The sequence below is a fragment of the Manduca sexta genome, chromosome 24 (assembly GCF_014839805.1).
Source record: "Manduca sexta isolate Smith_Timp_Sample1 chromosome 24, JHU_Msex_v1.0, whole genome shotgun sequence".
NCBI lineage: Eukaryota > Metazoa > Arthropoda > Insecta > Lepidoptera > Sphingidae > Manduca > Manduca sexta.
This window is the reverse complement of record NC_051138.1, coordinates 10,633,468-10,660,641: the sequence shown is the minus strand read 5'-3', so window position 1 is coordinate 10,660,641 and position 27,174 is coordinate 10,633,468. Positions and strand designations below refer to the sequence as shown.

At 34.1% G+C, this 27,174-nt stretch overlaps 3 protein-coding genes across 3 annotated transcripts; 1 reads left to right on the top strand and 2 right to left on the bottom strand.

Annotated features, from left to right (window-relative positions):
• Positions 1-270: 270 nt before the first annotated feature.
• On the top strand, positions 271-7,895 carry LOC115447659 (DNA methyltransferase 1-associated protein 1). The gene is made up of 8 exons (XM_030174837.2): positions 271-703; positions 1,062-1,225; positions 1,755-1,973; positions 2,168-2,299; positions 2,565-2,828; positions 3,076-3,217; positions 3,754-3,908; positions 7,121-7,895. The coding sequence occupies exons 1-8, from the start codon at positions 499-501 to the stop codon at positions 7,232-7,234; spliced, it is 1,395 nt and encodes a 464-aa protein (XP_030030697.1). The 5' UTR covers positions 271-498; the 3' UTR covers positions 7,235-7,895.
• LOC115447657 (retinoid-inducible serine carboxypeptidase) lies at positions 7,535-13,778 on the bottom strand. The gene is made up of 9 exons (XM_030174836.2): positions 13,481-13,778; positions 12,176-12,405; positions 11,774-11,870; positions 11,314-11,444; positions 10,658-10,955; positions 10,173-10,349; positions 9,925-10,002; positions 8,882-9,036; positions 7,535-7,860 (listed from the first exon to the last, which is right to left on the bottom strand). Exons 1-9 carry the CDS (start codon positions 13,662-13,664, stop codon positions 7,798-7,800), a joined length of 1,413 nt encoding a protein of 470 aa, XP_030030696.1. The 5' UTR covers positions 13,665-13,778; the 3' UTR covers positions 7,535-7,797.
• Positions 13,779-16,898: 3,120 nt separating this feature from the next.
• On the bottom strand, positions 16,899-23,525 carry LOC115447656 (retinoid-inducible serine carboxypeptidase). The gene is made up of 9 exons (XM_030174834.2): positions 23,410-23,525; positions 22,391-22,614; positions 22,107-22,206; positions 21,799-21,929; positions 20,954-21,269; positions 20,492-20,689; positions 20,070-20,147; positions 17,651-17,805; positions 16,899-17,000 (listed from the first exon to the last, which is right to left on the bottom strand). Exons 1-9 carry the CDS (start codon positions 23,459-23,461, stop codon positions 16,938-16,940), a joined length of 1,317 nt encoding a protein of 438 aa, XP_030030694.1. The 5' UTR covers positions 23,462-23,525; the 3' UTR covers positions 16,899-16,937.
• Positions 23,526-27,174: the final 3,649 nt, after the last annotated feature.

Sequence of the window (27,174 nt, the reverse complement as noted above, 5' to 3'; positions counted from 1 at the left end):
AATAAATCTTTTATTAATATTGATACATTATTTTTTTGTATTATAATTAATGTATTGAATGTTTATATTTTTATAGAATACAGGAATTTTTGTCCATTAAAAAACTTTTAAATCTTAACTTTTTGTTAATTTTCAAAGGCCTATATAACACTAAACGTAGAAATAATATGAAGACTTGGCTTAGGCCCGTACTGAATTTCATTGAAAACATTATAATTGACGAGGCTGCACGGGCTAGAAACCTTTGCCTTGGGAATAAAAAGGGAAAATAAAAAAAGCAATCTTCAATGTCCAATCAAATGTCCATGTCAATATTAAAACGTAGTGATTATATTCTCTTTGGTCAATATCTAATTCACAAAAAAACAATTTTACATTTCTCACGGTCTATCGTATTTGTGAAAATATGTTAAACACATATTAGTATTATCATTAACATTAAAAGTGTATTACCGAAATATTAGTTTATTTTTTATGCTGTGAAACTATAACGTAACAATGACAGATATTCTGGATATTTTGGATATAGAACAGCCTGGAGCGGCCGAGATTAGCCGGGATAGTATTATCCATGGCGACAAGAACAAGAAGAAATATGTTACTGCCAAAGCGGTGAAAAGGCCTGAGGGCATGCACCGAGAGGTGTTTGCCCTTCTTTACAACGATAACAAAGATTTGCCGCCTCTATTGCCAACTGATACAGGTACTTCTGTCTTATGATTATTTTCTAGTATTGTATGTTCTATTAGGTGTACTCCACTCGACGTCTTGTAGAATATCTCGGTTTTAAACATATAAACTGCTGGATGAGCAGTGTGTATGGTATGATTTATATGTGCATGAAAGGAATGAACCTGTGAGGTGGATAGGTGGCAACTTTTAAACTATCTTCTTATACACTGCCATAACATGTACAATGCAACTTATCAGAACAATCCACTAATTTGAGATTTTCATCACAATGTAATGAAAGTTCATTTAAATAATATTATGCTATCTAGTTATGTGGAATAAAATAATACAAAAATCATAAATGCTTTAATTGTTTCATTCTACTGCAGGTAAAGCTTACAAACAAACAAAGGCTAAGCTAGGCATGAGAAAAGTAAGAAAATGGGTGTGGGCACCTTTCACTAATCCAGCTCGGAAAGATAATGCTGTGTTTCATCACTGGAAAAGGAGTGCAGATGAAGCTAAAGAATATCCCTTTGCACAATTTAATAAGGTATAGATATTAATCTGATAGTTCTAGTTAATACAATCATGTATTAATGTGTGCAAATTGAAAATTATAGAGATCTATGCACAACATTGTATATATGTTGTTTAATAGTTTTACATGTAAAAAAAATATTGTTTATATAATATTGTGTAGAGGGGAACAAGGCAACTTAGAGTGAAGGCAGTTTTCTACAAAGGTGGAATAAATAAAATAAAAAGATCTGCTTGATATTTTTTTTTACATTTTACATTACTCTATTACTGTTGCCATTCTTGTACTTATATATCGCAACTTTAGAATTATGATGATGCAAGTGAAAAAAAATAATAAAATGTCAATTTATGGTTTTTTACACTTGTGTCATCGTAATTCTAAAGGTTGGATATTATATTACATGTTAAAACCTGTAAAAAATAAATGCATTTTTGTAAACAGTGTCTAATAGTGCCTCTTTCCTTTACTTTCCATGTAATAAAATGTACACACTATTTCCATATAGAAAACAATAATATTTCTTATTTATTTTTTACAGCAAGTAGCAATACCATCATATTCAGAGTCAGAATATAATCAATATTTAAAATCTGAAGACTGGAGTCAGGCAGAAACTGATCATTTGATGGATTTGTGTCAGAGATTTGACTTGCGGTTTATTGTGATACATGACCGATGGGATAGAGCTGCTTTTAGGGACAGGAGCATTGAGGATCTAAAGGAACGCTATTATGGTATTTGTGCGACATTGAGCAAGGTAATTTAGAAAAATACATTTTATGAGTTCTTAAGAACCTTTGTAGTTTTTCATAATGTTTATTCGAGGAGCTTTTTTAATTTTTCTGTCATGGACATCATCAACATTACTTATATTTTTATCTTAACATTTTTAATCAGTAGCATCTGATTAAATCTTTGTTACCATTTCATTATGAATAGTATATATTTTAGGTGAAAACAAATCCCTGGTCGAATACGGTTACATCAGTTAATGGTGAAAAAAGAGTTTACCATTATGATGCTGAACATGAGAGAAAAAGGAAAGAACAATTGCGCAGGTTGTTTGACCGCACTCAGGAACAGGTATTTACAGAACTAATAATAATTATAAAATTTCTTATTCCACTTTTACATTCATAATTTGTGTAACTTGCCTAATGCCTAACCATGAATTCGTTTTTTGGCAAAATCAGTCAAATATTATTTTTAAAATTTAAGGATATTGAACTCCTAATGTTCTTTGGTAACTACAGCAACAAAAGTAGCTGTCTATAATGGTGCGTTTAAAAATCCACCCTGTGTAACAATTTAACAGTGGAATGGTCGAAACAATTCTTTATTATTACAGATTGATGAGGAACAAATGCTGTTAGCGGAACTGAAAAAAATAGAAGCAAGGAAGCGTGAGAGAGAACGAAAGACACAGGATTTACAAAAACTTATATCTAGAGCTGATAGTGGCAATGTTCCTGTTGCCCATCTGCCTACCAACAACACGGAGAGCAATACTCCATCTACAACAGCAGCTAATATGGTCAGGCGGCATGAGAGGAAACTACATAAAAAGAAGATGACAACACAACAGAGACCTATGCGTACAGTCGATAATGTTGTGAGTTGCATATATTTATAAACATTGAAATTAGACATCTATATTTTCTTATTTACAATGAGTCAAATAAATATTGCCATTTTCTGGTACATAATTAATTGGCGTAATGAGCGGCAAAAAACTTGGGCAAACTACCATTTGGTTGGTATTTTTTGAGTATGTTAGTGTGATTATGTGCATGTTAGTGCATTCGAGTTTTTTGGCTCTTAAATAGAGCGTGTTATTTGAATGCATCTTTATTTTTTAGACAGTGGAATGGTCTGGCATAAAGTTTCCCGAAGCTCGCGGTACAGGTGTGTGGCTTCGATCGCAACGTATGAAGCTGCCTCCTGGAGTGGGACAGAGGAAATCTAAAGCCATTGAACAGGAGTTACGGCTTATGAATATTGGTTAGTAGTTGTCTAAGCAGTAGGTAGTGGTATGAAAAATTATGAAGGAGTTTATACTCTTACCCCCTTATTCATAGATGTTATTTATCTAAGGATGGAGCATTGCTTTGATAACAAGTCTGTTTCTAAGCTTTGTTTATCTAATAGCTTGTTTTTTTGTTAAGTTTTTTTTTATCTGGCAGCCAACTAGATTCACGTTGTGTCTCAATATGGGCCGTATGCCGTCAGTACTTTTCAGTGCTGACGTTTCTTGTCTGTTTTTCAACAGACTTGTTATGACAGCAATGCTCCATTCTTAGATAAATAATGTCAATGAATAAGGGTGTTATTATTTTGTCACATTTTACCTTGTATCAAAGCAATCATACCAGACATTATCTTCATGTGTACTAATTGAAAATATGACTCTTTGAAATGTAAATAAGTTGAATATTGAAAGTGTTTAAAATACGAACATTAAAGAATAAATAGAAAATTAAGTTCAGTTTAGGATAGTATAAAACCTATTTTATTTAAAAAAGTATATGTATTTACAGACATAGCGCCAACGCCGACGGAAATGATATGTAAACATTTCAATGATTTGCGTTCCGACTTGGCTCTAGCCTTGGACTTGAAGAATGCGCTCGCGTCGTACGAATTCGAGTTGCAAGCCTTGAGGCATCAGTATGAAGCTCTCAATCCTGGAAAGGTGGGTTTTAAATTCTTATTTATTTTAATATCCAAGTATCTTGAGGTAAAGGATACTAAGTCTTCCTAAATTTTAGTTTACTGGCTATTCAATACTGGTGAACAGAAAATATTAGGTTCTTATTTATAAAATTGGCGTTTTGTCGTACTGGCCACTTTGATGTGAAATATCTACTCTAAGGATAAGAATTCTTAATTAAAATTTATACATGCATTTAATTGGTACATTTGAGCATAGAAAAGTCATTTATTTGTTGCGCAATGGAAAGCATGAAATATCGCTATATTTAACTTAATTCAAGAAAAGGAGGAGGTTCTCAATTCGACTGTATTATTTTTTACGACTATGAGTTCCACTGTGGCACCAGTTTTGCAGAAACAGCTCGAAGGATTAACGATGTATATGGCGCTGGTATAGGAAAAGAAAACATTTTACGTTTTTTGTTTCAACATTTTCGTTGTGGAAATATCGACCTTCAGGCAATCTAAAGGCAATGGTGGAAGCGGATCCATCACAAACCACTTCAGAGGTAGCTGCAGGCTTTGGTGTGAGTGATAAAATGTGTATAATCACTTGAAACAAATCTCCAAAGTAAAAAAAGCTTGAAAGGTGGGCATCTTATGAGTTGAGTGAATCAACTCAGCAAACACGTTGAATGTTGCATTACTTTGCTCAACCGACACAACAATGAAGGGATTTTTAATTTAATCTTCAACCTGTGGTGAAATGTGGATCCAGTACGATAATCGGAATTGTTCTTCGCAATGGCTGAATCCTGGAGAATCAGCCAAAGCTTGACCCACGCTAAAATTTAATTTCCAAAAAAATACTTGTGAGTGGTGGACTAGCGCCGATATCATTCACCACAAATTTCTAAAATTTGCCCCAATTATTATGGCAGATATCTATTGTCAGCAACTGCATGCTGTAGGAACTAGCTGCTAAACAATCGAGGCTGGTCTATCATGTAGGCCACTGCTGCTTCAGGACAACGCGAGACCACACACTGCACGACAGGCGGCCACTGAACTAGCGGAGCTGCAATTGGAATGTCTGCGACATCCACGATAGTGCCCGGCCCTTACTCCAACAAATTACCACTTTTTCTGTAATTTGGATAACTGTTTACAAATAAATATTGGATTTCGATATGGCGGTCGAAACCACTTTCAGAGAGTTTATTGATTCTAGCCCTCATGGTTTTTTTTTAGTAAAGGGATCAATGAACTTCCCTACGAGATAGCATAAGTTCATTGATAACAATGATGCATACTTTAATTAATTGCTTTTTTAAAAAAAAAGACTACTTTATACAAAACGCCAATTTAATAAGTAAGAATCTACTATTACACTTCAATGAACGCTTTCAAAATATAAATGTTGTCACATTAGAACGCACCCTCGAAAGAGTACAGTTGTCAAAAATCAAGTGCACCTAATTTGTGTCCGAGAATATTTTTTTTAATTTACCTTTTTATATATTACGATAACCAACAGCTATTTACGTCATAAAAAAAAAAAACAAAATTCACCTCTTGACAAATCATTGAAGTTATTTCTATGAGTACTCCGCCAAGAAATTTCTTTCTTATTTTTCTTCTAAATGAAGGAGTCTAAAATTATTATTTTAATGATTTCAAGCTCCAAATTTTTGCCACTTTATTATCCAATAAGTTTGAGGTTGGTTGGAATTTGTTCAAAATAAAGAACTAGCGCCTATACAAAAAGCGGACATCTCGCTTAAAGTCTTAACTCGGAAACGGTTGAAATCTTACCACATTGATACCTTTATTTTACACAATAAATTATGACGTCAATACAGATATTTTGTATTAAGATTAGAAAACACATCTCGTGCTTAACATATCTACTAAATAATGTCATATATCATGGGGGAGCTATCAATCATGATAAAACATGTTATCTCAACACTCGCACTTGCATTGCATCATATGTATCTGATAGATGATTTGATATTCTTTAAAAAAGTATTTTATGTGATTACACTTAGTTATTTTATAACTATTGTTCATGAATTTATGCAATATTATAAGAGAGTCATAGGATTTCTGCTGATATTTAAGGAATGAAATAGGGATAAGGGAAGGACGAGGATGTTTCTGTTTTGAAATTCTTCCATACTATACGAAAAGCACCACCAAACAGTTATTTGCGTTGTTTTTTTTTTAATTTGAAACCGAAATATACACACTTACAGTTATTCTATAAATTCCATTTTTTTAAGAGTTTTAATTAGAACTTTATTTTATAACTTGTTTTACATTTATTAAAAACACGCTTTTTGGGCTCTAATTTCAAAGACATTGAGATGCAGGGTCTGTGATATATTCAATGTCGAAATTAATGTGATTTGCACGTGGTACATCGGGACCATCAATTAAGTCTCTGACGATCTACCGACCTGAATTTGAACATAGGTTGGTTTATGGTCTAAAATTATTCTAATAATAAGTTTTAACTTTGACCAACAGTGGGACGTTTTAAGTTGCTAAAATAAAACTATAATTTAAAACTTGGTTTCACGCAGCGGACATCGGCACAATAACTGAAAAGAAGCCATGGGTCTGTCCTAGTTCTGTATTATTTTTAATCCTGGTATGGAAATGTTTTAAATAATATTGTAATAAGTACCTACAGTGTAATTTTAATACGATGCCACGCATCAGCATTCGACAAACATTTTACTTTGATGATCGCCTGAAATTATTTTTTCTGCTTGAGTCTGTGTCATAAGTTGTATATTTTTCGGTGTGTCCTTATTCTTTGACGATATCCACGATAGTTAACTCCGTGGATTCAGTAAAGGCAACTTTAACATAAGCCCATGTAATACAAGTTATCAAAAGTTGCGTAAGCACACATATTTAAACGCATATACAGTCTTACTTATAAAAAAATCGCAAAGCTATGCTTAGTTAAAACAAACTTACTCGATTAGCTCGAGGCACGATAGCGGGTAAGTTAAAGCCCGCTATCGTGCCTCTTAATAAGGTTTAAACTAGTAAACCGATGATGTTTTTGACAGCTATTTAAGCAATTCTTAACCACCTCTTAACGCTTGACACAAGTTTATAAGTAAGACTGATAATGTGTAAGGTTATACCGTGTCTACCGTCTTTTTCACCTCTATGCTATAAACAACCTTACTACACGTTTTATCGATTTATTTTTGAATGTTATTTTCCTTCCAGACTCTAACAATCCCAGCCTCGATATGCAACACGAGTACAGATAGCGAGTCGAAGCCGATCGGTGAAATTATCGACGTGGTCGGATCTCCAGGAGGACTCAACTCCACCATTTAGCATTACTTGTATTATATAGTTCAAGAGTAAAGTTTGAAAGACAATGACGATATTATGTACGGTGTTTATGTTAACATATAATGTCCAATTTATTACTAGGGCCTGTTTCACAGTTTTAGAGTAAATGGTACTCGTTACATAGATGTTTATAAGTCGACCAAATACAATAGTCACTTATCTATGCTCCAGAACAATGGTAATAAAATGAGTACTGTCTAAATTAGCTGTTTAATACTATAATTCAATTAAATTTACATTTAACTTGTGAATCAGTTCTTATGTGTTATAATTAAAAAGCTGTTTATTTATTCGGATGTTTCGTATGGTTGTCTCGATTAGTAACTAGTAGTTATATAAGACTTATCGAATATAAGGTCCTTGTATCACGCCTCTTTCCCTTTACAGGGGTAAGCAGTGGTAAGACATTTTGTCAGGTGTGAATTAACTCGTAGTTAGTTAATAATTTGGATATATGTTGTGTTGTAGTAATGTAGTTACTTTGTCTAAAACTTACATGTTAAAATAATATATTTAACATTCAAAATTACAATAATCAAATTAAATTAGTTGCCGTCTATTATCCTTCGTAATATTCTTCGCATCGCGACAGGATTGTCAAGAGGTACCTGAAACCATAATGAATAAATATGTTAATAATTAATTGAGTATTATTGATAATTCAGTGTGTATTTAGAATCTCTACCTACGCGGATAGGGCAGAAATCGTGTTTAAATATTTAAAATGCGAGTTTTAATCGTCCGACTTCATACTGGTAAAATTATATTTTATTCATACACTAGGTTTTGCTCGCTCCTTCGCCCGCGCGATACAGGCTTCCGAGATAAAAGTCCCTGTATTCTCCTTGGATAGAAAGTAGCATATTGTCCCAGGGTCTTTAACTATCTTCACACCAAATTGCATCAAAATATGTTGGCTAGTGTTTAAGTTTACTTCGTTCAGGGAGATAGATGCGGCGGGGACTCGGTTTTATATTTTTATTGGAGCTTTTTAAGAGGAAACATTCCGTCATACATGATTGATGCGTAGCTTATCTGTTAAATAGATAAATCTCGTAATGTAGCAATTACACTGGTTCTGAGCTTCTTCTAACTGGAACGCAACAGTTCTTGGACAATGTTGCTTGTTGGCATATAGACATTGCGGTACCTATTGAGACTGGCCCGCGCGAAAGGCGGACCACTTGTCAAACTGTTAATAGGTAGTATCTACGTTTAATTTTGTATATTTTATATTTAACAGAAATTAATGAGAAATATTTTTTTTTTAAATCTGTTTTAAAATTGGTTGAAAAATAAAGCAGTCATTCATATTTGTAGTATTGTTAGCAAAGGTGGGGGCGTGGTGGGGTTATTGCGCTATCTCTTTCTCACGCACGCTGCGTTAAAGTCGGTGACTGTGACGTCACAATATGTTATTACTGTTGTTAGACATTTATCCTTTTCACTAAATTTCAAAACGTTATAACTTAATTATTATTGCGTGTATTTTGAAAATTCTTTTCCAAATAGTTTTGAAATGATATATTTTTTAAAAAATGTGTTTAAAGAGAGCAAATCAACTAGATGGGGGCGATATTTGTCAGTTATTTTTTAGTCAAGTCAACTACCGCATTGACCAAAATTTACCGATTGTCCAGCAACATTCATCCAATAGAATGTGAGCCGCGGTGTTTCACGGAAGTATCCTTCTACTAAACCGTTTATTATAAGAGTTTGTCGTAAACTGCTAGTGAAATTTGCTTGTCCGTGCCATCGCAGATTATCAACCCATTCCAGTTGACCTGAAAACAATAGATATGTATAAATATTTTACTTTACGCCCAAATTATTACTTTGCCTTATGGCACAAACTAACTTTTGCTCGCGGCTTCGCCAGCGTGAAGGAGTTTTCTGGGATAAAAGTCCCGCAAAAAATGTATCTGATTTAATTTTATTTATGGCTCACTATTTTGGTCATGGTGGCTTCCACATAAAAGGTTTATTTAGATCTATTTAAAACAAACAATGCTACGGTACATCATATTTGTCTAACTCCGACAGTTTAAGCAGCGTACGCTAAGACAGCATTTTTTCCGACTTACTTGATATGTATCGTTATATTATGACCAAATAACACAAAATCATGAATTGTAGTTAGGGAATGCAATCTCGCGAGATTTTAGACCTAACCGAGATCTCGCGAGACTATGAATCCAGTCTCGCAAGATCTCGTGCTTTACGAGATTGCTTTCCCTAATTGTAGCCTATGTGTTACTCTGATGTACTTATACCAATATTATAAAGTTAGTTTAAAAAGTAAAGTTTCATCTGAATCCGTTCGTTTTTTCGTGAAAGAGGAACAAACATACATACATTTATAATATACTTAAGTAGAAAATAGAATAAAGTCTGATGACGCGAGACGTCGTGTCATTCGTTAATAGCCGAAATTATGCTGTACTTTTTCATCGATTTACACTGGTTTTGATAGTCGGGACTCGTAAATCGAAACACCAGATCTTCCACCATTCGTAAAGCGGATACTTTCAGTCTGATCAAAAATATATCCGGGATCATACCACCAGCGTAGAGTTCGACGTGACTGATTTTAGAGGTGGGTACTATGGTCTAATCATGAGATAATATAATTACTGCCCTGTTAGGATACTAATTACTAAATACGTAAATACCTGGCGTGTTTGAGACTGCATCAAGATTGCCATTGTAGATTGTAACACTAACATTTGTATTTTGCAGGAGATATTCAACTGAAAATGGGAATAAATTGCATTTTTTAATAAAACATATATAAATAAAAGCAATACTCTGTTGGTCCAGAACCACATTGCTTACTTTTGTACATTTATAAATAGATTAATACTGGAATATAAACACAGGGTTCAAAGCAAAACAGTTGCACAGAAATATAAAGATGTACCTTTGTCAACGGCAGGAATCATAAAAGTGCTTCTGACTGCTCGTAGAGCATTTTCATTTTGTCCATCGAATTTGATGGAATTTGGTATACCTAAAGCAGGCCTTATCACTTCGTCCATAATATTGATTGAACGGATACCAAACAATTTTTTCATGAATTGTCGTTGATTGTATGGATCTGAAATAAATTAAAAGTTATTCTTATTCCACCTGGAAATTTAAGTTCTGAATTAGAACTTCCTGATCCTAGAGGTGAATACAACGCTACTAGACCAAGGGGGCGTTATTTGTCAAATATTTTTTATAGGCAAAACAATTTCATAGTGCATTAAAAACTGTAATTTTGCCCCTACAGTTGCTAGATATCATATTGCTATAATTATTATTATACGTGGCGAATATCTTAAGAAAACCATAAATTGAAACACGGCACATATGTAAATATAACAGGAAATTTAATAAAAAATAGTTTTGTAAAAACGTTACCTTGGAGAGACTCTTGAGTTAATTTTTCGACAATATGACCCAAATTAACTGCCACGGCTCCGGCGTTTTCATTCACAAACTTTCCTAACGATAATAATCTATCAAAAGCTTCCCCAAATCTCTCTTCGTTTACAGCTTTGTTTATAATATTTGAGATATTTTCGACTGCACTGCGTCCATTGCCATCTATGTATCCTAGCTCTTCAAGATAAAAGCCTAGTTTCGTGAGAGCCAGAGCAGGCGATATGATCCCGTTACCTATAACCACTCCTGTTGGAAGATGGGCAAGGTGATCAATCTGAAATTATTATGACAAGCATTAGTAGATTTTTTAAATGGGCATGGCAAAGTGTCATGTACTTTTTGTGTGTGGAGTGGGATCCATACAGAGAGTAGACTGACAAGAAATGTTTAGTCTTCGCCAATCGCCGTAATTACGACGACCTGTCTGATACTGTATGTACAGTCTGAATACAAAACATGCACAATTATGAGTGCAGCCTGACTGCCTGTGGTAGTTGTAGCCTTGCTATAGATTTATTGCCATAAACTGGAGTATAGTTCCTCTGTTGTATAGGAAGCATGTCATTTTTTTAAATGTTTGTCTATGGTGAGATTAGCTCTTTAATGTAACAGTCAATGTTTGGTGTACTTACGTCTTTCAGTTTAGCAGCAAGAGACACCGCTTGCTGCGCACCATGCCCTTGACCGAAGATATATAGTGGGGCGTACAAGTATTCTTTGTGTAGACTATAAAATGATTTCAATGTGTAAATAAGATGGTTTGCTGTAAAATAAAAACAAATATCATTTTTTACTTTTTAATTATACTTATAAATTATGCATGAATGTTATATATACTATACATTTATAGATTTTTGTTGTAGGGGGTTCCAATATTACACAGAAAACTATTCTATCATTGCATTGCAGCTTCGAGTTTTGTATGATGAGCGATTGTTGGAGGACTTATAAGTAGAATATAGGTATTCACATATAATGGTGATTAATTAATCTTATTAGTTTGCCTAATAAGATTAATTAATCACCATTATACATAAACCTCTATCACTATACATCACTATACATAAACCTATGTATGTCAAATGTGCTTACTCATTTGGTCAAGGTTAGTCGAGATGTTGCCATCTTCCAGCGTGCTATAGCCAGTTCCAAGTGGTGAATCTATGAAGAGGAGACTATATTGCTCGACCTGAGAGGAAATAACAATTTGTTAAACTTTTGACATAGACTTTACGTGAACTCACATTTTTTTTTTATTTGGTTATTGTTTTTGACTTATATACCTTTATGCGATAATCTTTGAAACTCTACAATTGATTCAAACAATTTTTAAACGGATACTAATTTATGCCGTCTAAGAATAACTTAAGTTACTTTATGTTGAATTTATTCTGCGTGAAAGTTACAAACACATGCAAAATTTATTTAAAACACAACTATTTGTTTGATTTCACAATCAAGATAACCAAAGTATGTTGGACTGGTGATACTTACCCACGACTCATTTCGTACATTCATATTAATGTCATAAGGTCCAAACATTCCGAAGTTAGCTAAAAGACTTGGTGGTACTCCGGTGACTCCATCCAGCCACACTATTAAGGGTGTAGTGGATCTGCGGGGGGAAGTGGTTGGGTAGAACCACCAGAACATGTTGCCAGCTCCTCTGATGTTAGTGTAAGCTGCTGTGTATGGAATGTCGCCGAGGCCATCTCCTGATAGTTCTGGTACAGAAACAACCTTGAATATATATTGGTGCACTACGCTCAGTTTCAACTTAACTTTATATTTAAGTGTTAACTACTGTGTTTAAGTGGTAAGGTGTATTAAGTTTGAGTGACTTCACAACTTATATCGTAAGCTATGATTGTAAAATTGATTATAATCATACTTTGATTCATATGTAGACATATGAATTGATTATTGCTTTCCGTCTCAAATATCGCCCCGGCACCGCCACGGTGGTAGAGTACGTCTTTTAAATTGAATACTTTCGTTGTTTTATACAAAGATCATAACACTTTATTTGTCCAGCGAATTGTTTAATTATTCTCTTATTACCTTTGACGATCCATAGAATAAAATGTAGGGGCTCTTTACAAGTTCATAGTGGCTTAGAATTTGGGACGCGTATAGAGTATAGAAGAAACTCGACGTAAATAGAAATGAAGCATAATTACTTACAACCTTGCAATGATTTCACAATCGAAAACATTATAATGTGGTGCAATACATAAAATTACCTTGGCTGTGAAGTTAGCTTGTATCATTGTTTGTTTGTACGAAGTTAGAGATATAGGTATATTAGATCGCTATTCGGTGGCCTGCATGCTCGCAGTTGATATACACAACTGCATATCAGCTGATGTTAAGTTAATCAGATGAACGAAATTATTAACAATCGGAACGGAGTACAGAATACTCGGAGGTTGATGTTGTGCGCGACATATAGTCTAAGGCATGAATTGTTTTCACCTGGTTAACGCTGAAGTCACTGCAAGCAGATGACTAGATATCTATCTCTTGTATCATGATGAGCTATCGCCAAAGTATTAGACTATTATAATAACTTTTTAATATAACGACACCTGTCCTATTCCTTAGAAAAATGAAAACATTTATAAAATGTGTTTGATGATGTGCATATTTATTTTAATCAATTGTATTACCAATTCGAACATAATGCGTTTAAAATAATTTAACATTACAAAAACTTATTTATATTTACAATTGTTTCAAGAATCTTAAAGTATATTACAACTGCATCAAACGTTGATGGTTATTTATGCTCAGACTCACCAGTAACATCGTATTCATTATCACCTATATCAGCACCATCGCCACTACCGTCAATATCGTCAATACCACCATCATCAGTCATAGCTTTATCAGTAACTAACCACCATATTAAGATGCCCAGTCCAGCTCCAATCACTAGCGCACCAATAACTGAAGCAATTATAATGTTTGTTCGTTTAGCCATAATTAATTTGCATACACTAGCTTGAATTACTTTTTTTATCTTTATTTAGTTCGGAGTTTTTATCCATCAAGAATATAACTTGGTGGTTCGATTTCTTGAGTGATATGGCCTCAATATTGTGCTTGATAATATAATCTAGACATTATCTACTTTTATTAGTTTAGAATCTCACTGTAATTTATGTACATACATTTTTGATAATACTTATTTTGTAGGTAATTTGATATAAGTATATTTACTTTTAGTCCTGTTTTTTATATCACAGGCCGACAAATGAACTTCGGTCATCCACAAACTGAGAATTTGAGCGAAATTTATGAATTATTGAATATCAATGTCGCCTATGGAGTTTTATAATAGTAGGTAATCTATAGGTATATGAATATGGAAAAGAGGAAAAGTTTGTGAGCGTTTCTTTGTAGGTTTGTAGAGGGTAATCTCTGAAATTACTGAATCCATTTTGTATATTCTTTCACTATTAGGAAGCTACATTACTAGTGCCATAGGAAAATATTTATCCTGGTAAAACTTTTCTTCGTGGCCGGAGCCATGGGCAAAGGTTATTAATATGCCTAAAAACTAAACGATTTAGAAGGGACGAAACAATAACATTTAATCATTATACACTAACAATTTACATTTAGAATTAAAATTTTAGTGCATCAATTCAATATAAATATTCAATATATTTATATTGAATTGATGCAATAAAATACGAGTGTCGTCTCTCCATAATTCGGTTTCTGCAACTCGACATTCTTATTCTTCTTCCCATAAAAATTTTTTTGCTATACGTATTCCGTCTCATAATGTAATAGGGAGCGAACCTATAGTCGTAAACGACACGAAAACCAGACTTCGGGCTGATATGGGGTAGGAAAACCTACCCCATATCAGCAATATCACTGCGCAATTCGGGGTCGAACTTGAGGCCTCAGCACTGCACTGCAGTGCACTGCACTACTGTAATATACCGACGTGGTAGAGGCAATTTGTCTTCTTCCATATGTTATTATTTCACTCTAGTTTGGAGTTGGTGTAATATACCAAATCGTATTAAACCCCTTGCCTCCGAAATTCTGACCACTATGGGATTTGAACCTAGGACACTCATAGCTCATAACGCTTGCACTAACGAAGCTAATATTCGCTTCAGTCTGTATAAATTAAATCGTACTCCATAAACACATACAGATTTATTATAAAATGATTTTTTATTTTTAAATATATGGCCACTTGATTTTACATTTGTCGTCGTTTACCATAAAAGTTATAAATGCAATAGATTTTTAAAATTATATTATTTATTATCTATTAACGCCCGAAATAAATAACTAATCCTAATCCAATGTATGCCATCTAAGATTGATAATTCATTCGTTTTTATGGATAAAGCATGCCAATAACCAATCCATAGATTCAGTAAGCTATCTCTAACAATAATCGATCTTTGAGAGGACGGATTACAGATCATAGATTACCCTCTGTTTGAAAATGACAGTTTACGCTTGCCAATACTCTATCTACCCGTTTTGACATTTGATTTGATTGTTGTAAACAATCGCATTTTCCAATCGAACCATTTCCTCAGTTTACTCAATATGTTTTGAATATCGCTTACACTGATTTTAAGGGAAACGAAAAGGCAATGGAAATATCCATATTCTCTAGTGACAGTGACGACAGTGATTTGGAGGGACTAGCGATACTGATAGCGAAACTGAAAGTCGCGCTTCATCACATGCAGACCCTGGATGAGTTTGATTTCACGTTTGAATTAGGCTTTCGAAATCTGCTTGCCAATCATTGTTAGTTAAACTGATCTCGTATATTCGTGTTACTTCTATGTACAAGGTAAATAATTTTTGACATTATTTACACAAAATACCGTACTTACCGAATTATTAGATAGGTACTAACAAGGGGCAATTGCATCGTTTTTTCAGGAACTATGGTGTTTCTCCATTCCATCAACTTTTGCTGAGGAATAGGAAATATTTATATTATCTTTTTCAGGACATTTGGTACATGGAAACGTCGCTTCCCTGTAATTGCATTGACATTGCGTTTATCTTTACCTAAAGTTCAAACAATAATAATTGCAACTGCAGTTTTGCACAATATTTGTCGGAATCACAGGCTAGAGGAAATTCCAACCCAAGTGGAATTATCAACTGCTGATATTATTAATTATGAGAACAATATAGAGAATCAAGATGTTGGAGAAAGAACAGCATTAACAAATAACTTCTTTACTTAGTAAAATAAAATACCTTTACAATCACTGCTATTTATTTTATTGCTTATCTACATTTGTAATTCAAAATAATAATTACAAATTAACATAGTTTTATTAGTTGAAAGTTAAAACATAGAAACAGGCAAAATTTCCATACATTATCTATACTATTATATAAAGCTGAAGAGTATGTTCGTTTGAACGCGCTGGTCTCAGGAACTTCCGGTTCGAATTGAAAAATTCTTGTAGTGTTCGATAGCCCATTTATTGAGGATGGCTATTATAGGGTATATGTATATCATCACACTATGACCAATGGGACCAAAAACGGCTAAAATTGATTACTTTTGAGAGCTTCCGTTGCGTGCGCTGCATAAACGGTTAAAGTTATGCAACAATTCTGTATAACGGAATTGTAATTTGTTCCATAACACTGGATAATGTGTACAGAGTCCAATTATTATTATATGGCACCGAATTTACTGCGTACTTCATACTAAAAACTAAATCCTTTAAAGATTTATGAATATTTTATGAACAATGGTATTAAACTTCAGTGTCAAAATATGTCAGCAACCACATTACTCACGTTCCATTTTGAAACTAATTAAAAAGTTTGTATTTTAAATATGACATGTACTAATTATTAATTATTTCTTTTGAGGGCTAAAATACATAAAATATTTTTTATTACTCCAAGTCTTATTTTTCGCAATTAGGCAAATATTGAAACGAATAGTTTGTATGGAAAATACAAAAAGTATTTTTTTTACGAATGGAATATTCTGCATAAAATGGAATGGTCAGGAGGGAACGCATCTGGAAAGGATTGCCAGCGATCTATCGTTGAAGGCAAGCAAGGATAGGCGAGTTAAGATATTGGCATGCCGATAGGAGACCAATCGAAAGATAGTCGGCAATCTAAGATAGGTTTCAGTCTTGGATAGTAGATACATTATTAATTTCGGGCGTAAGAGGACATTAAAATTATAGTCTTTTTTTTTAATAAATATTTTTATTTTGAATCTTCATATTCAGCCAAACGAAGTCATATCTCGAAGGAAAGCGTTAGAGCCTGCAGGATTATCTCTTGGCACCTGGAACGTAAATAAATAATGAATCTATTTATCTATATATGTTTGTTAGTTGTTACTATTATACAAAGCTGAAGTTTGTTTGTTTGAATGGGTTTATTTCAGGAACTATTGATTTGAATTCAAAATTCTTCAAGAGTTGGATGTTGAGGAAGACTATATTATGCTTATACAACATCACGCTATAATCAATATAAGCGAATGAATGCAAATGCAATGAATTCCTTTTGGGAGGTTAAGTTGCGTGCGCTGCGTAACCGGTTAAAGTCACGCAACAAATATGTATAGCGGAATTATTCCTTTTAAAATAAAAAAAAAAGTATAAATCATTGTCCCCCGCCGCCTCTGTCTGCCTCTGTGAGCGAGATAAATTCAGAAACTACCCAACGGATTTCGATAAAATTTGGTATGGAGATAGTTTGATACCCTAGGAAGGACAAAGGCTATTTTCTATCTCGGGAAAATGTATTGCGGGACTTTTATTCTTCTCCGTGACCATGAATGCTGCGAAGTTTTCGTAACATCGGAAAGAAATTATAATACATAAAACCGCGATAAATCCATTTTTTTTTATTTTATGTGTAAAATTCGAGAAAACATAAGAAATCATTACGAAAGTAATATGATTTGCCGTTTTTGTCTTAAATACTTACACTATGCCCCGCGACGTTGATCCAGAAAAATCTGAAGTTGCCATAAGATTTGTAGTATCCCTCTAGACGATCGTTTTCCCAAATAGGCTGCCGAGGCGCATTCTTAAATCCTTCAGCCCCGGGCCATTTAAGTCTGTCTACCCACAGGATTTGACCTGAAACATGCAAGATAGTATCATAAATATTTTAAAGTATAATTTTGAGATGAGTCCAGTTATATTTATTTTATATTTGTGACAGTGTTGTCATCGTTTTTTTTTGATCCGATTGATTAAACCAACTTATTTTAATTACATTTTCAAAAAAAATTAACAGCCGATAGAGCGATTACTATCATCAACCGCAGGATATCCACTGCTGAACATAGGGCTCCCTCAAAGATTTCCGGATCTATCTATTGAAATATATATATTTGAAATATATATGTTGTAGTATTAGGATTTGGAAAATAAATATGTTATTTAATACAACTTTATGGTTTAGTTCAAATGTGCATCGGTAATGGCCCCGTTAGGTATTTAATTTACTTACTGACAATTCGAAGAAAATTTGAGATATTCCGGATCAAGAATCATCAATCATAATTTGGTGTACCTACTTTGGTCTTTCTGGATTTGATGGAATATAATAATTCGACACAAACTTCTTTACCTGATTACATTTTTTTATGATCCATAATTAGATTCTAATTGAGGGCTTCAGTCACGAAACTAGAGTCTTAAGGTAAGGTTGTGGTATAAAAATATACCTATTTCGCATATTTCCTTAAAATATTACGTGTATTCCTAAGTTCACTAATATATTTCTATATGTTATCTATACAAATATATAAAGCTTTTTGAAGAGTTTGTTTATTGAACGCGTTAATCTCAGGAACTACTAAACCGAATTAGATAGTTATTTTACTAATAGGAAACTATATTACTGCTAAACATTATTAACTATATCTTATCCTGAGAAAATATACAGCGGTAGTTTTACCCTGGAAAAACTTTATTACATGAGCGGAGCTGCGAGAAATGTATTTATAAATTTACAGTACAAAGGATTAACTCCATAATAAAATATTTTCGTGTTTTATTGATTTCGATGGACATTTTAATTCTAGCACGAGGATAAAATTTATTTCTTTAACTATGTAGATTATGGTAATACATTTTTGATTAGATAATAGCTATATAGTAATATAGCTTATCATAAATCACAAAATCGTCTTTAATATTTTGTACTTAGGTATATAATAATAATCATTATATCAGCCCTGTATTATATACTGTCACACTGCTAGGAGCTGCATTGCTGCAAACGAAAATTCATAACGAGTACCCATAACATTAGAAAAGTCAGAGATACGCGCCCTTGGGTTTTGAACCTGCTAGTTGCTACTCTCGTCTTGGCAGTCTGTTTCGCTCCCGACTAGGCTATCGCCGTTATGTACAGATAAGATGGTAAAGTATGATACACACACACGCTTTTTTCTCCGATAGGGTAGCCAGAGGCGCAACTAGTGTACTAATTTTCCGTCATATGTATTCACGCCCATGTGGTGATACGGGGCGCGCCTATCGCCATATCGAACACAGATTCCATAGACCGTGCTGATACCGAGTAAAAAAAAAGAATGTCTCAAGAGGCTCAACATAGATTAAAAATCTATTGAACGAAGAAGTGATGTACCACAGTTGACTAAGAAAATAAAGACGTCACAAATTATTTTTATAATATTATACTATTTATTTTTAATTATCATTTTTAAAAATAAGTTCAAGTTTGTCGACTATTATATAAAACGCAAGGCTCGCAACGCAATTTTTCGACCAAAAGTTCTGAAATCCTAAATATACTATCAAAGTTCCCTACCGTGTCTGTCTGGAAGCGATAAAGTCACAAACTACTGAACGGATTTCGATGAAAATGAATATAGAGATAATATTAAGACCTTGGGAAGGTTTTAGACTACTTTTTATCATGCGAATGTTTATAGCAAGACTTTTATCCCGGAAAAACTGTATCACGGCAGCGAAATTGCAAGTAAAAGTAAATATAATCTATATAATATTTTATATACATATATAAATAGATCTCTATTTCCATTGGGAATCGCATTACGCGTGAACAGATGGAACAGTTTAGATAATTCTTTTTTATTATGTTATTTATTGTCATGAGAAGGTTCTTATTAAAGAAAAAATATAGGAAATCGAGCGGAATATTAGAAAATTTAAGAAAATTGAACGGCAATATTAATTACATAATAATAAACATTATCTTTTCGAATTCAATATTCATAGTTAAGACAGGACAACGTCTGTCTTGTCACCTAGTATAAAGTAAAGGTTAATTTATTTAGTATCTGTGAGATTTTTTTGTATTACCGTTTTGAAAATATCTTATGAAAACTCTATAAAATGTATCTTACCTGGTGTGTCGCAAATCAAATCTAAATTTCCGTTGTATTTCATGACTATAATGTCCGTCTCGTTTAGTAGCTTTTCAACTGGAATTGGATATATCATTAGAATTGCTTAATTTTTTCTTTTAAAGTAAGTGTAACATTCGAAAACGAAGTCATGCTTATTGAGAGTTATATATTAATAAGCATTTTTACTAGAATAATTTGAATCTAATGTAGGAAAGTAAAAATAATTATATATAATTCAAGCTTAATTTAGATAATGTATAATTGTGGACTTGGTCTCTTGACCCATTTTTTGCTACTATAGCTTCGAGTAGATAATGCAGATAAATAGTTTTCTTCAACATATTAGAGATACGATAAAACATCAACATTAAAGTGTTTCACGTCACAAATTACGGTATTTTGTATAAAAATACACTTACTTCCCTCCGTAACGGGCTTCATGAAGTCGTCTCGTAAATAATCAAAAACTGGTCCCGATTGCGAGCCCCAAGTAACATTTTGTGGGATACCCAAAGCTTCTTTGACTATCGTGTTCATCAGATTGTCTAGATTCCATACCTGTGATCTCTCAGAAGACATGTACGGCTGATTACGGATCAACATATCTTTAGATAAATCTAAAAATTCAATTAATAAATAAAATCTGCAGGTGACGTAAAATTGAAAAACAAGAATAATTTAAAAGTGAAAGACTAAAAATTTTTATTGATGAGAAGATGACAATACAATCAAAATTATTTATTTCTTCTAGCTAATTCTAACGAGAGTTAGTAACATGCTTTTTGCCAATTATAATAGCTTAGGACCTTTACAGTCACCTGCTTAAATCCACCTCTTTTTGGAACATTGTATCGGGGGTAAAAAATTACAAAATAACTTACCTAAGGCAGATCTAGTAGTATCAGGAAATGCTGACATCTTAGTAAGGATATTATAAAAGTCGACATTTCTGGTACTAGCGAATACTACTCTCTGAGTAGCCGCCCATTGGGCAGTAGATTGATAATATTGGCCCTCGTTAAATAATCTTTCCGCTTCTCTGGCAGCAACTTGTATATTTTCATACCCTTGTTCGTCTACTAATCCTGCTGCTAAGAGTAAAGGGCCCCAGGTTAATGTAGCGTCTACTGGAGATATCCAGGCATTGCCCATCGCGACCCCTCGTAAATTTGAGCCAATAGTACCCGCTTCTTCTGCCTAAACAGATAAGATTAAAGCAAATTGATTCGAAAGTCTAAAAAGGTAAATATTTTTTAAATAATGAATAATATCCAATGAAAAGGGGATAGGATAATCAGAATGAATATGTGATATGACTGCCTCGGTGGCGTAGTTGTATTGCACGTCCGGTACAATAGCGCTCCGAGGTCCTGGGTTCGAATCCCGGGTCGGGCAAAGTGATATTTGGGTTTTTCTGCTCAGTATCAGCCCGGAGTCTGGAATTTGTGCCCGATATGGCGATAGGCTCGCCCCCTATCACATCATGGGACGGAACATACTTGGCGAAAAGTGGGTGCCCTAGTTGCGCCTCTGCATACCCCTTCGGGGATAAAATGCGTGATGTTATGTATGTTATGTATGTAGAATGAATATGTACTATAATTAAATCAGGATCTAGGAAAACTGGAGATTTTTCTTTTTGATCTACAGGTATAACTTGTAATATTTGATTTTACGTACACTTTTTAGGCATAATAATATTTGTTGGATTTTGATTTTGGATTACCTCATGCATTCTGATGGCCATGTCAATAGCCATTTTTCCCCCGTAAGATTGACCATAAATGTATAATGGAACTCCATTAAATTCTGGATGCCTTGAGTAGAAGCCTCGCATAAGTTGCACAAAATCTAAGGCTAAAAAGAAGATTAGAGAAATTATTATTGTAAACAACGATTGAATGTTTTTGTCGTCTCCCACGGATCTATCCTCGTTAAGTTCTTTTTCTTTGACGAAATAGTGTATATCACTGTTCCTGGTTCGGAAAAAAATGGCCCATGTAAAGACAGCACTTAAAGACATGTATTATTTACCTATTTCATCATTGGTCTTAGTCAAGAATCTTAAGTCATCAACGTAGCTGAATCCAGTGCCAACCGGATTGTCAATAAAGAGCACATTGAAATTGTTTACCTGTAAAGGGAATTAAGAGTTAACATCAGAAGAAAAGATTCAGGATATCATTTAATAGATAACATAGTCCAAAAAAAAATTTGGAGTTTTTATATTTTTTCTTGTATTATAACTTAAGTTGAAAATAAGTAAACAGCTAAGGCATTGCTTGAGTTTTAATTGCACTGTGCATTAAATGATTTACCCAAGTATAATTCCGTTTCTGGAGTGACAGGTCAAGAGGACCCAATATTTCAAAGTTCCCGATTCCTGTAGATGACCCCCCTGGACCTCCTTGTAGCCATACGACTAGAGGTCTTTCCGTGTAGTTCTGTACAGGTGCTATTGTATAGAACAACCAGTAGAACATATGAGCACCTTCTCTGACTGTGACATATCCAGAGTCTTGCGGAAATGATCCGAATTGACCTACAATAAGAATTCAAATAATACATAAAAAGATATGTAACAATGAGGATATAACACAATTTAATAGATCTTGTGAAGACCATTTGAACAAAATTGAAACATCGTGTATATGTATAACAAAAAACAGTTTAAGACTTTTAGCGCCATGTTTTGAATAATTTAGTATTAGAACGGCAAGTTTTAGTATTAGGTCGTTTCCGAAAAGATATCTCGGCGTCACCGATTTGTTAGGTTATAAGTACATTGTAGTTATTAACTAGGTCCAACCTAAGGCTTAAACTTTAGGTTTCAAGGTGCCGAGTGCAATGCTTTATATTTAAAGGTATTGCAATTGCTGCTACAGTTTAGAACAGTGACAAACTTTCGACATTTAGTTATATAAAATCGTAAGCACGATCGTCGAAATGGTAAATAATTTTAGGACATTACGGATATGCCATGTCCTGCTTGCACATAAAGTAACAGGAAAGAAGGATTTGATTTTTACAGTCTAGAATCAATTTGATAAAGACAATACAATTTAGTAGCCAATCAGGCAAACCAGCCAATACCGGCTAGTTCATAAGACGAACGCAGCGGCCGCTTCAGGCGCTAAGGATCAGGGGGCGCGCCCTGGCTTTTAGTAGCGAAGCCTTTTACAACCCCGCGGCGCGCTTAGTGTCTGTAGGTCAAAACGTACCTAAAGGGTCAAAGGCTCTAGAGGGGCGTCACGGACATATACTTGAGACCTAAAAAAGTCGCCAGAAAAAGAGGCTCCAAAATTTTTCGCTCGAGCAAAGCATGATTTTTCCTTACCTGATACATATCCTCCCGATATACTTATTAAGAAAACTATGAATAACAACATTTTGGTTCTGGTGTAAGTTTCGCACTAAGTACAACCTACTGAAAATAATGACCAAGCGATAACGATTATCGCTATAATAAAGATACAAATTTATAAAGATAAGTGACGGTTCGCGTTATCCCATTAGATATTCCGATTAGCATATTTTTATATGTCTTGACGAGGTAGGGAAGCCGCTTATGAGGTAGTCAGATTTAATTATGAACTGTTATAATGTTTAGTAACTGCATTACATAATAATAATAATATCAGCCCTGTATGCCTGTATACTTGCCCACTGCTGAGCACGGGCCTCCTCTACTACTGAGAGGGATTAGGCCTTAGTCCACCACGCTGGCTTAGTGCGGATTGGTAGACTTCAGACACCTTCGAAATTCCTATAGAGAACTTCTCAGATGTGCAGGCTTCCTCGCGATGTTTTCCTTCACCGTTAAAGCGAACAATAAATTCACAAAGAATACATACATGATTTTAGAAAAGTCAGAGGTGTGTGGCCTTGGGATTTGAACCTGCGGACATTCGTCTTGGCAGTCCGTTCCACACCTAATTAGGCTATCGCCACTTCTAGTAACTGCATTAGCTAAGTACAATGTCCTTCAAACTGGAACACAATAAACCTTGTACAATACTGTTTGGCGGCATAAATTTCTAGGTGTATACAATATATTTAGTCTGTGATCTATCCCTGTCACGTACTTAAACCTACTACTATACCTCTATTTCTAAGCTGCATGTACTCATATTGCATAAATTTGACTACTAAAAGTGGGTGGAAATAATTATAATATTCTCAACTTAGATCCTTTTGCATCGTATCTTAGGTCAGTCATTAAATAAATATACGCGCGACCTTAAATTACCTTAATGTCAAGATCGTTGATCAAACTGTTAGCACATAAAGGAAACAACAAGGAGTAGGCCAACATTAGTCTTTTTTATATATTAGATCCATTTAACGACACTAATAAACACCATGACCCACATCGATAATGTGAACGCAAACTGTAGTTTGTAGTTTTCGACTGAATTGTATCAGTCAATAATAAAGGTAAACATCACATGTTCAGTTTTCACAATTTTTGTGCTAATATTTTGTGTAATGTGTTTTCCGTTGGGGACATCTGGTGTGACTAAGGATTGGCGTTGTAGTTTGCCAGGTGTGAATAATAATTTATGTATTAAATGTAATAATATACAATTACGGCATAGTAATAATATATTATTGGAAAATTGTATCTCGTCAATCGATACTTGATTTGAAACTCAAAAAAAAAATGTATTGAAACTTCTTCACTTTTTATCAGGTTACTTCGCCTTGGCCGTGTATAGAAATCGTATTATTCGATATTGTATAACTAATACTTAGCCAAACTGAAGATTCAGAAAGATTTTAGCCAAAATTGTCGCGAGAGCAAGCGAAGTAAATTATGATTTTTCAAGTACATTCAATATATGTTCAAAATGAAACTTAGAATGCCACAAAGTACAGTTTGAAGTATTATGTTTATTCAGTACGTTTTCCTTGCCCGTAGTTGCTCTGTGAACTATTATAGAACTATTTCATACCATTATACTAACTGTGCGATCGACCTTCCATGATAACGCTGCATTTAGTATAGTAATTTTTTACAAGGTCTTGAACTTGATAAATGTTAACACGTATATTATAACATACATAAAAAATAACTAAAAAAGGAAAATGTTTACGGTGATACATTTTTGGTTCCACATTTCCGCAAAAAATACATACCATATTAAGAAAAGCATTTTGGTGGCTGGATATATTTTAAATCCGCCCGGATAGCGACCACCGTAAACACAAGGTGTTAAAACACGATATAGTGGCCCACATGCGTCGCGTTCTGGGATCAGCCTGTTTTTCTTCAGCCGTAAACAGGCCAGCATAATAAGGTATTTTAGTCTATGTGAAAAAAATCCAAAAATACATGAATAAGATAGTTTAATCTTATAGCAATCGGAAAATAGTAGTTTCAGTTCATAAAATTATAAAATATTTTTTTAGATACAATTCAAAGTTTTGACTTTTCTATCTGTTTTATAAAAAAGTATGCGAAACGAGTACCACCATGACATGACGTCATCAAGGCAATGACTCAGAACGGCAGTAAACTACTTGAAGTGTCAATACGCGTTCACTATTTCTAATTCATCGAAATAGACAAATTTTTCAGACAATAAATTTCGATCTTTTCTTACAAGTTGTAACCAACTTTTCTTCATAGTTATATCAGTTTGCACTTGAATCCTCAATTTGTTCGGCGTTATTACACTAGCATTCTTACATTCAGGAACAACACACTAATGATAAGGATAGTAGCTCATTTTAATTGTAATAATTTCCTCTTTCTCTATGCATACCGTTTTTACTTGATGTTTACTGTCGAGATGACGTCAACAACGTGGCCTCAAGCGTTTTCGTTTATTTACGCGTGAATATTTAAAATGTAATATTTCCATGTATTTTTATGGCACTTATTGATTGAATATTTTATTTTATAAAAATTCTAGTGGTTTTTTATCACCTTAAGATTAATTTGAGACACTTTTCAAAAAAGAGTGTCTAATACCCTATTGTCGACTGGCCAACGATAGACATATTTCATGAGTCGACACTCTGGAAACCACTCCACCTACCATCAGGTGCAATTGTGATCTTGCTATGCCTGTATCTACACAGAGCCGGTTTTAGATGGAGGCAAATTGGGCAAACGCACGGGGCCTCGCGGCTAGAGGGCCCCGCTCGGTACCTTGGAGATTTCTACATTGTTACAGACGAAACTGTTTAAACCGGGAATATTTTTTTACCCCGGCGTCGTGTCGATTTTTATTATGCTTTCATGTGAGACCTCGCGTCGTTTAAGGCCGCTACTGTTAATTCATTCACGATAATCTGTTTTCTCTGATCACGAGTTTAGTCTGATGGCCGTGAATGCCGATGCATGTGGTTCGAATTAACCGAAAGATAACTCATTTAATCGAGAAGCTCATGCGCAATTCCGATATCCATAGGTAACAACGTATGTTGTATATTATATACATCTGCAACCAGGACACAAACATAAACCGTAATTTAATTTTTTCTGACCCGAGATTCGAAACCAAGACCTCTTACATTATATTTTTTTTATTTACAATTGTGTAAATAATAAATATGGGTGTCGTAGGAAATTATATTGTCATTCTTATCATTTATACAGTTCTTAGGTAAGTAGTTTTTCTTTCACAAGAAGCACGCAATCTATAAGTACAAATTTATCCTTGTTATGACACAGATATATCTAGAAAAGACTATCTACGAGACGATTCACAGCAATATAATATGATTATATATAGCTCTCAATTGTCCGTTAGCTTAGGGCCTTGATGCAGAAGGTAGTATTGCTGGACACGGCGCGCATTGTGAGGACATTCCTGACTTTGAATCCCTTAGCGCCGGTGGCTTATGTCTTGAGCTCCGCCATCTATATATTATATCAAATATAATTTTATTTCGCCGTACTCGAGCTCATATTGTCACAAATAATTATTTATAACCAAAGAGTTCTAATATTATATAGAACGTACATTGGGAAGATTATCATACAAAAACTTTAATTTAAGCTCACTAACCTTTAAGCGGCGATAGCCTAGTTGGGTGTGGAACGGACTGCCAAGACAAATGTCCGCAGGTTTAAATTCCAAGGGCACACACC

What these genes read in the sequence shown, in the direction of transcription:
- LOC115447656 (XM_030174834.2), bottom strand. Translation starts at nt 23,461, where the DNA reads ATGTTGTTATTCATAGTTTTCTTAATAAGTATATCGGGAGGATATGTA. An exon ending in TACTACTAGATCTGCCTTAG is followed by an intron (nt 20,690 to 20,953) that starts GTAAGTTATTTT and finishes TTGAATTTTTAG; the next exon opens with ATTTATCTAAAGATATGTTG. An exon ending in TCAACGTCGCGGGGCATAGT is followed by an intron (nt 17,001 to 17,650) that starts GTAAGTATTTAA and finishes TTTACGTTCCAG; the next exon opens with GTGCCAAGAGATAATCCTGC.
- LOC115447659 (XM_030174837.2), top strand. Translation starts at nt 499, where the DNA reads ATGACAGATATTCTGGATATTTTGGATATAGAACAGCCTGGAGCGGCC. An exon ending in TTTGTGCGACATTGAGCAAG is followed by an intron (nt 1,974 to 2,167) that starts GTAATTTAGAAA and finishes TATATATTTTAG; the next exon opens with GTGAAAACAAATCCCTGGTC. An exon ending in TGCGTACAGTCGATAATGTT is followed by an intron (nt 2,829 to 3,075) that starts GTGAGTTGCATA and finishes TTTATTTTTTAG; the next exon opens with ACAGTGGAATGGTCTGGCAT.
- LOC115447657 (XM_030174836.2), bottom strand. Translation starts at nt 13,664, where the DNA reads ATGGCTAAACGAACAAACATTATAATTGCTTCAGTTATTGGTGCGCTA. An exon ending in GACTAACCTTGACCAAATGA is followed by an intron (nt 11,445 to 11,773) that starts GTAAGCACATTT and finishes TTTATTTTACAG; the next exon opens with CAAACCATCTTATTTACACA. An exon ending in TGAATGTTGCTGGACAATCG is followed by an intron (nt 7,861 to 8,881) that starts GTAAATTTTGGT and finishes TTATGGTTTCAG; the next exon opens with GTACCTCTTGACAATCCTGT.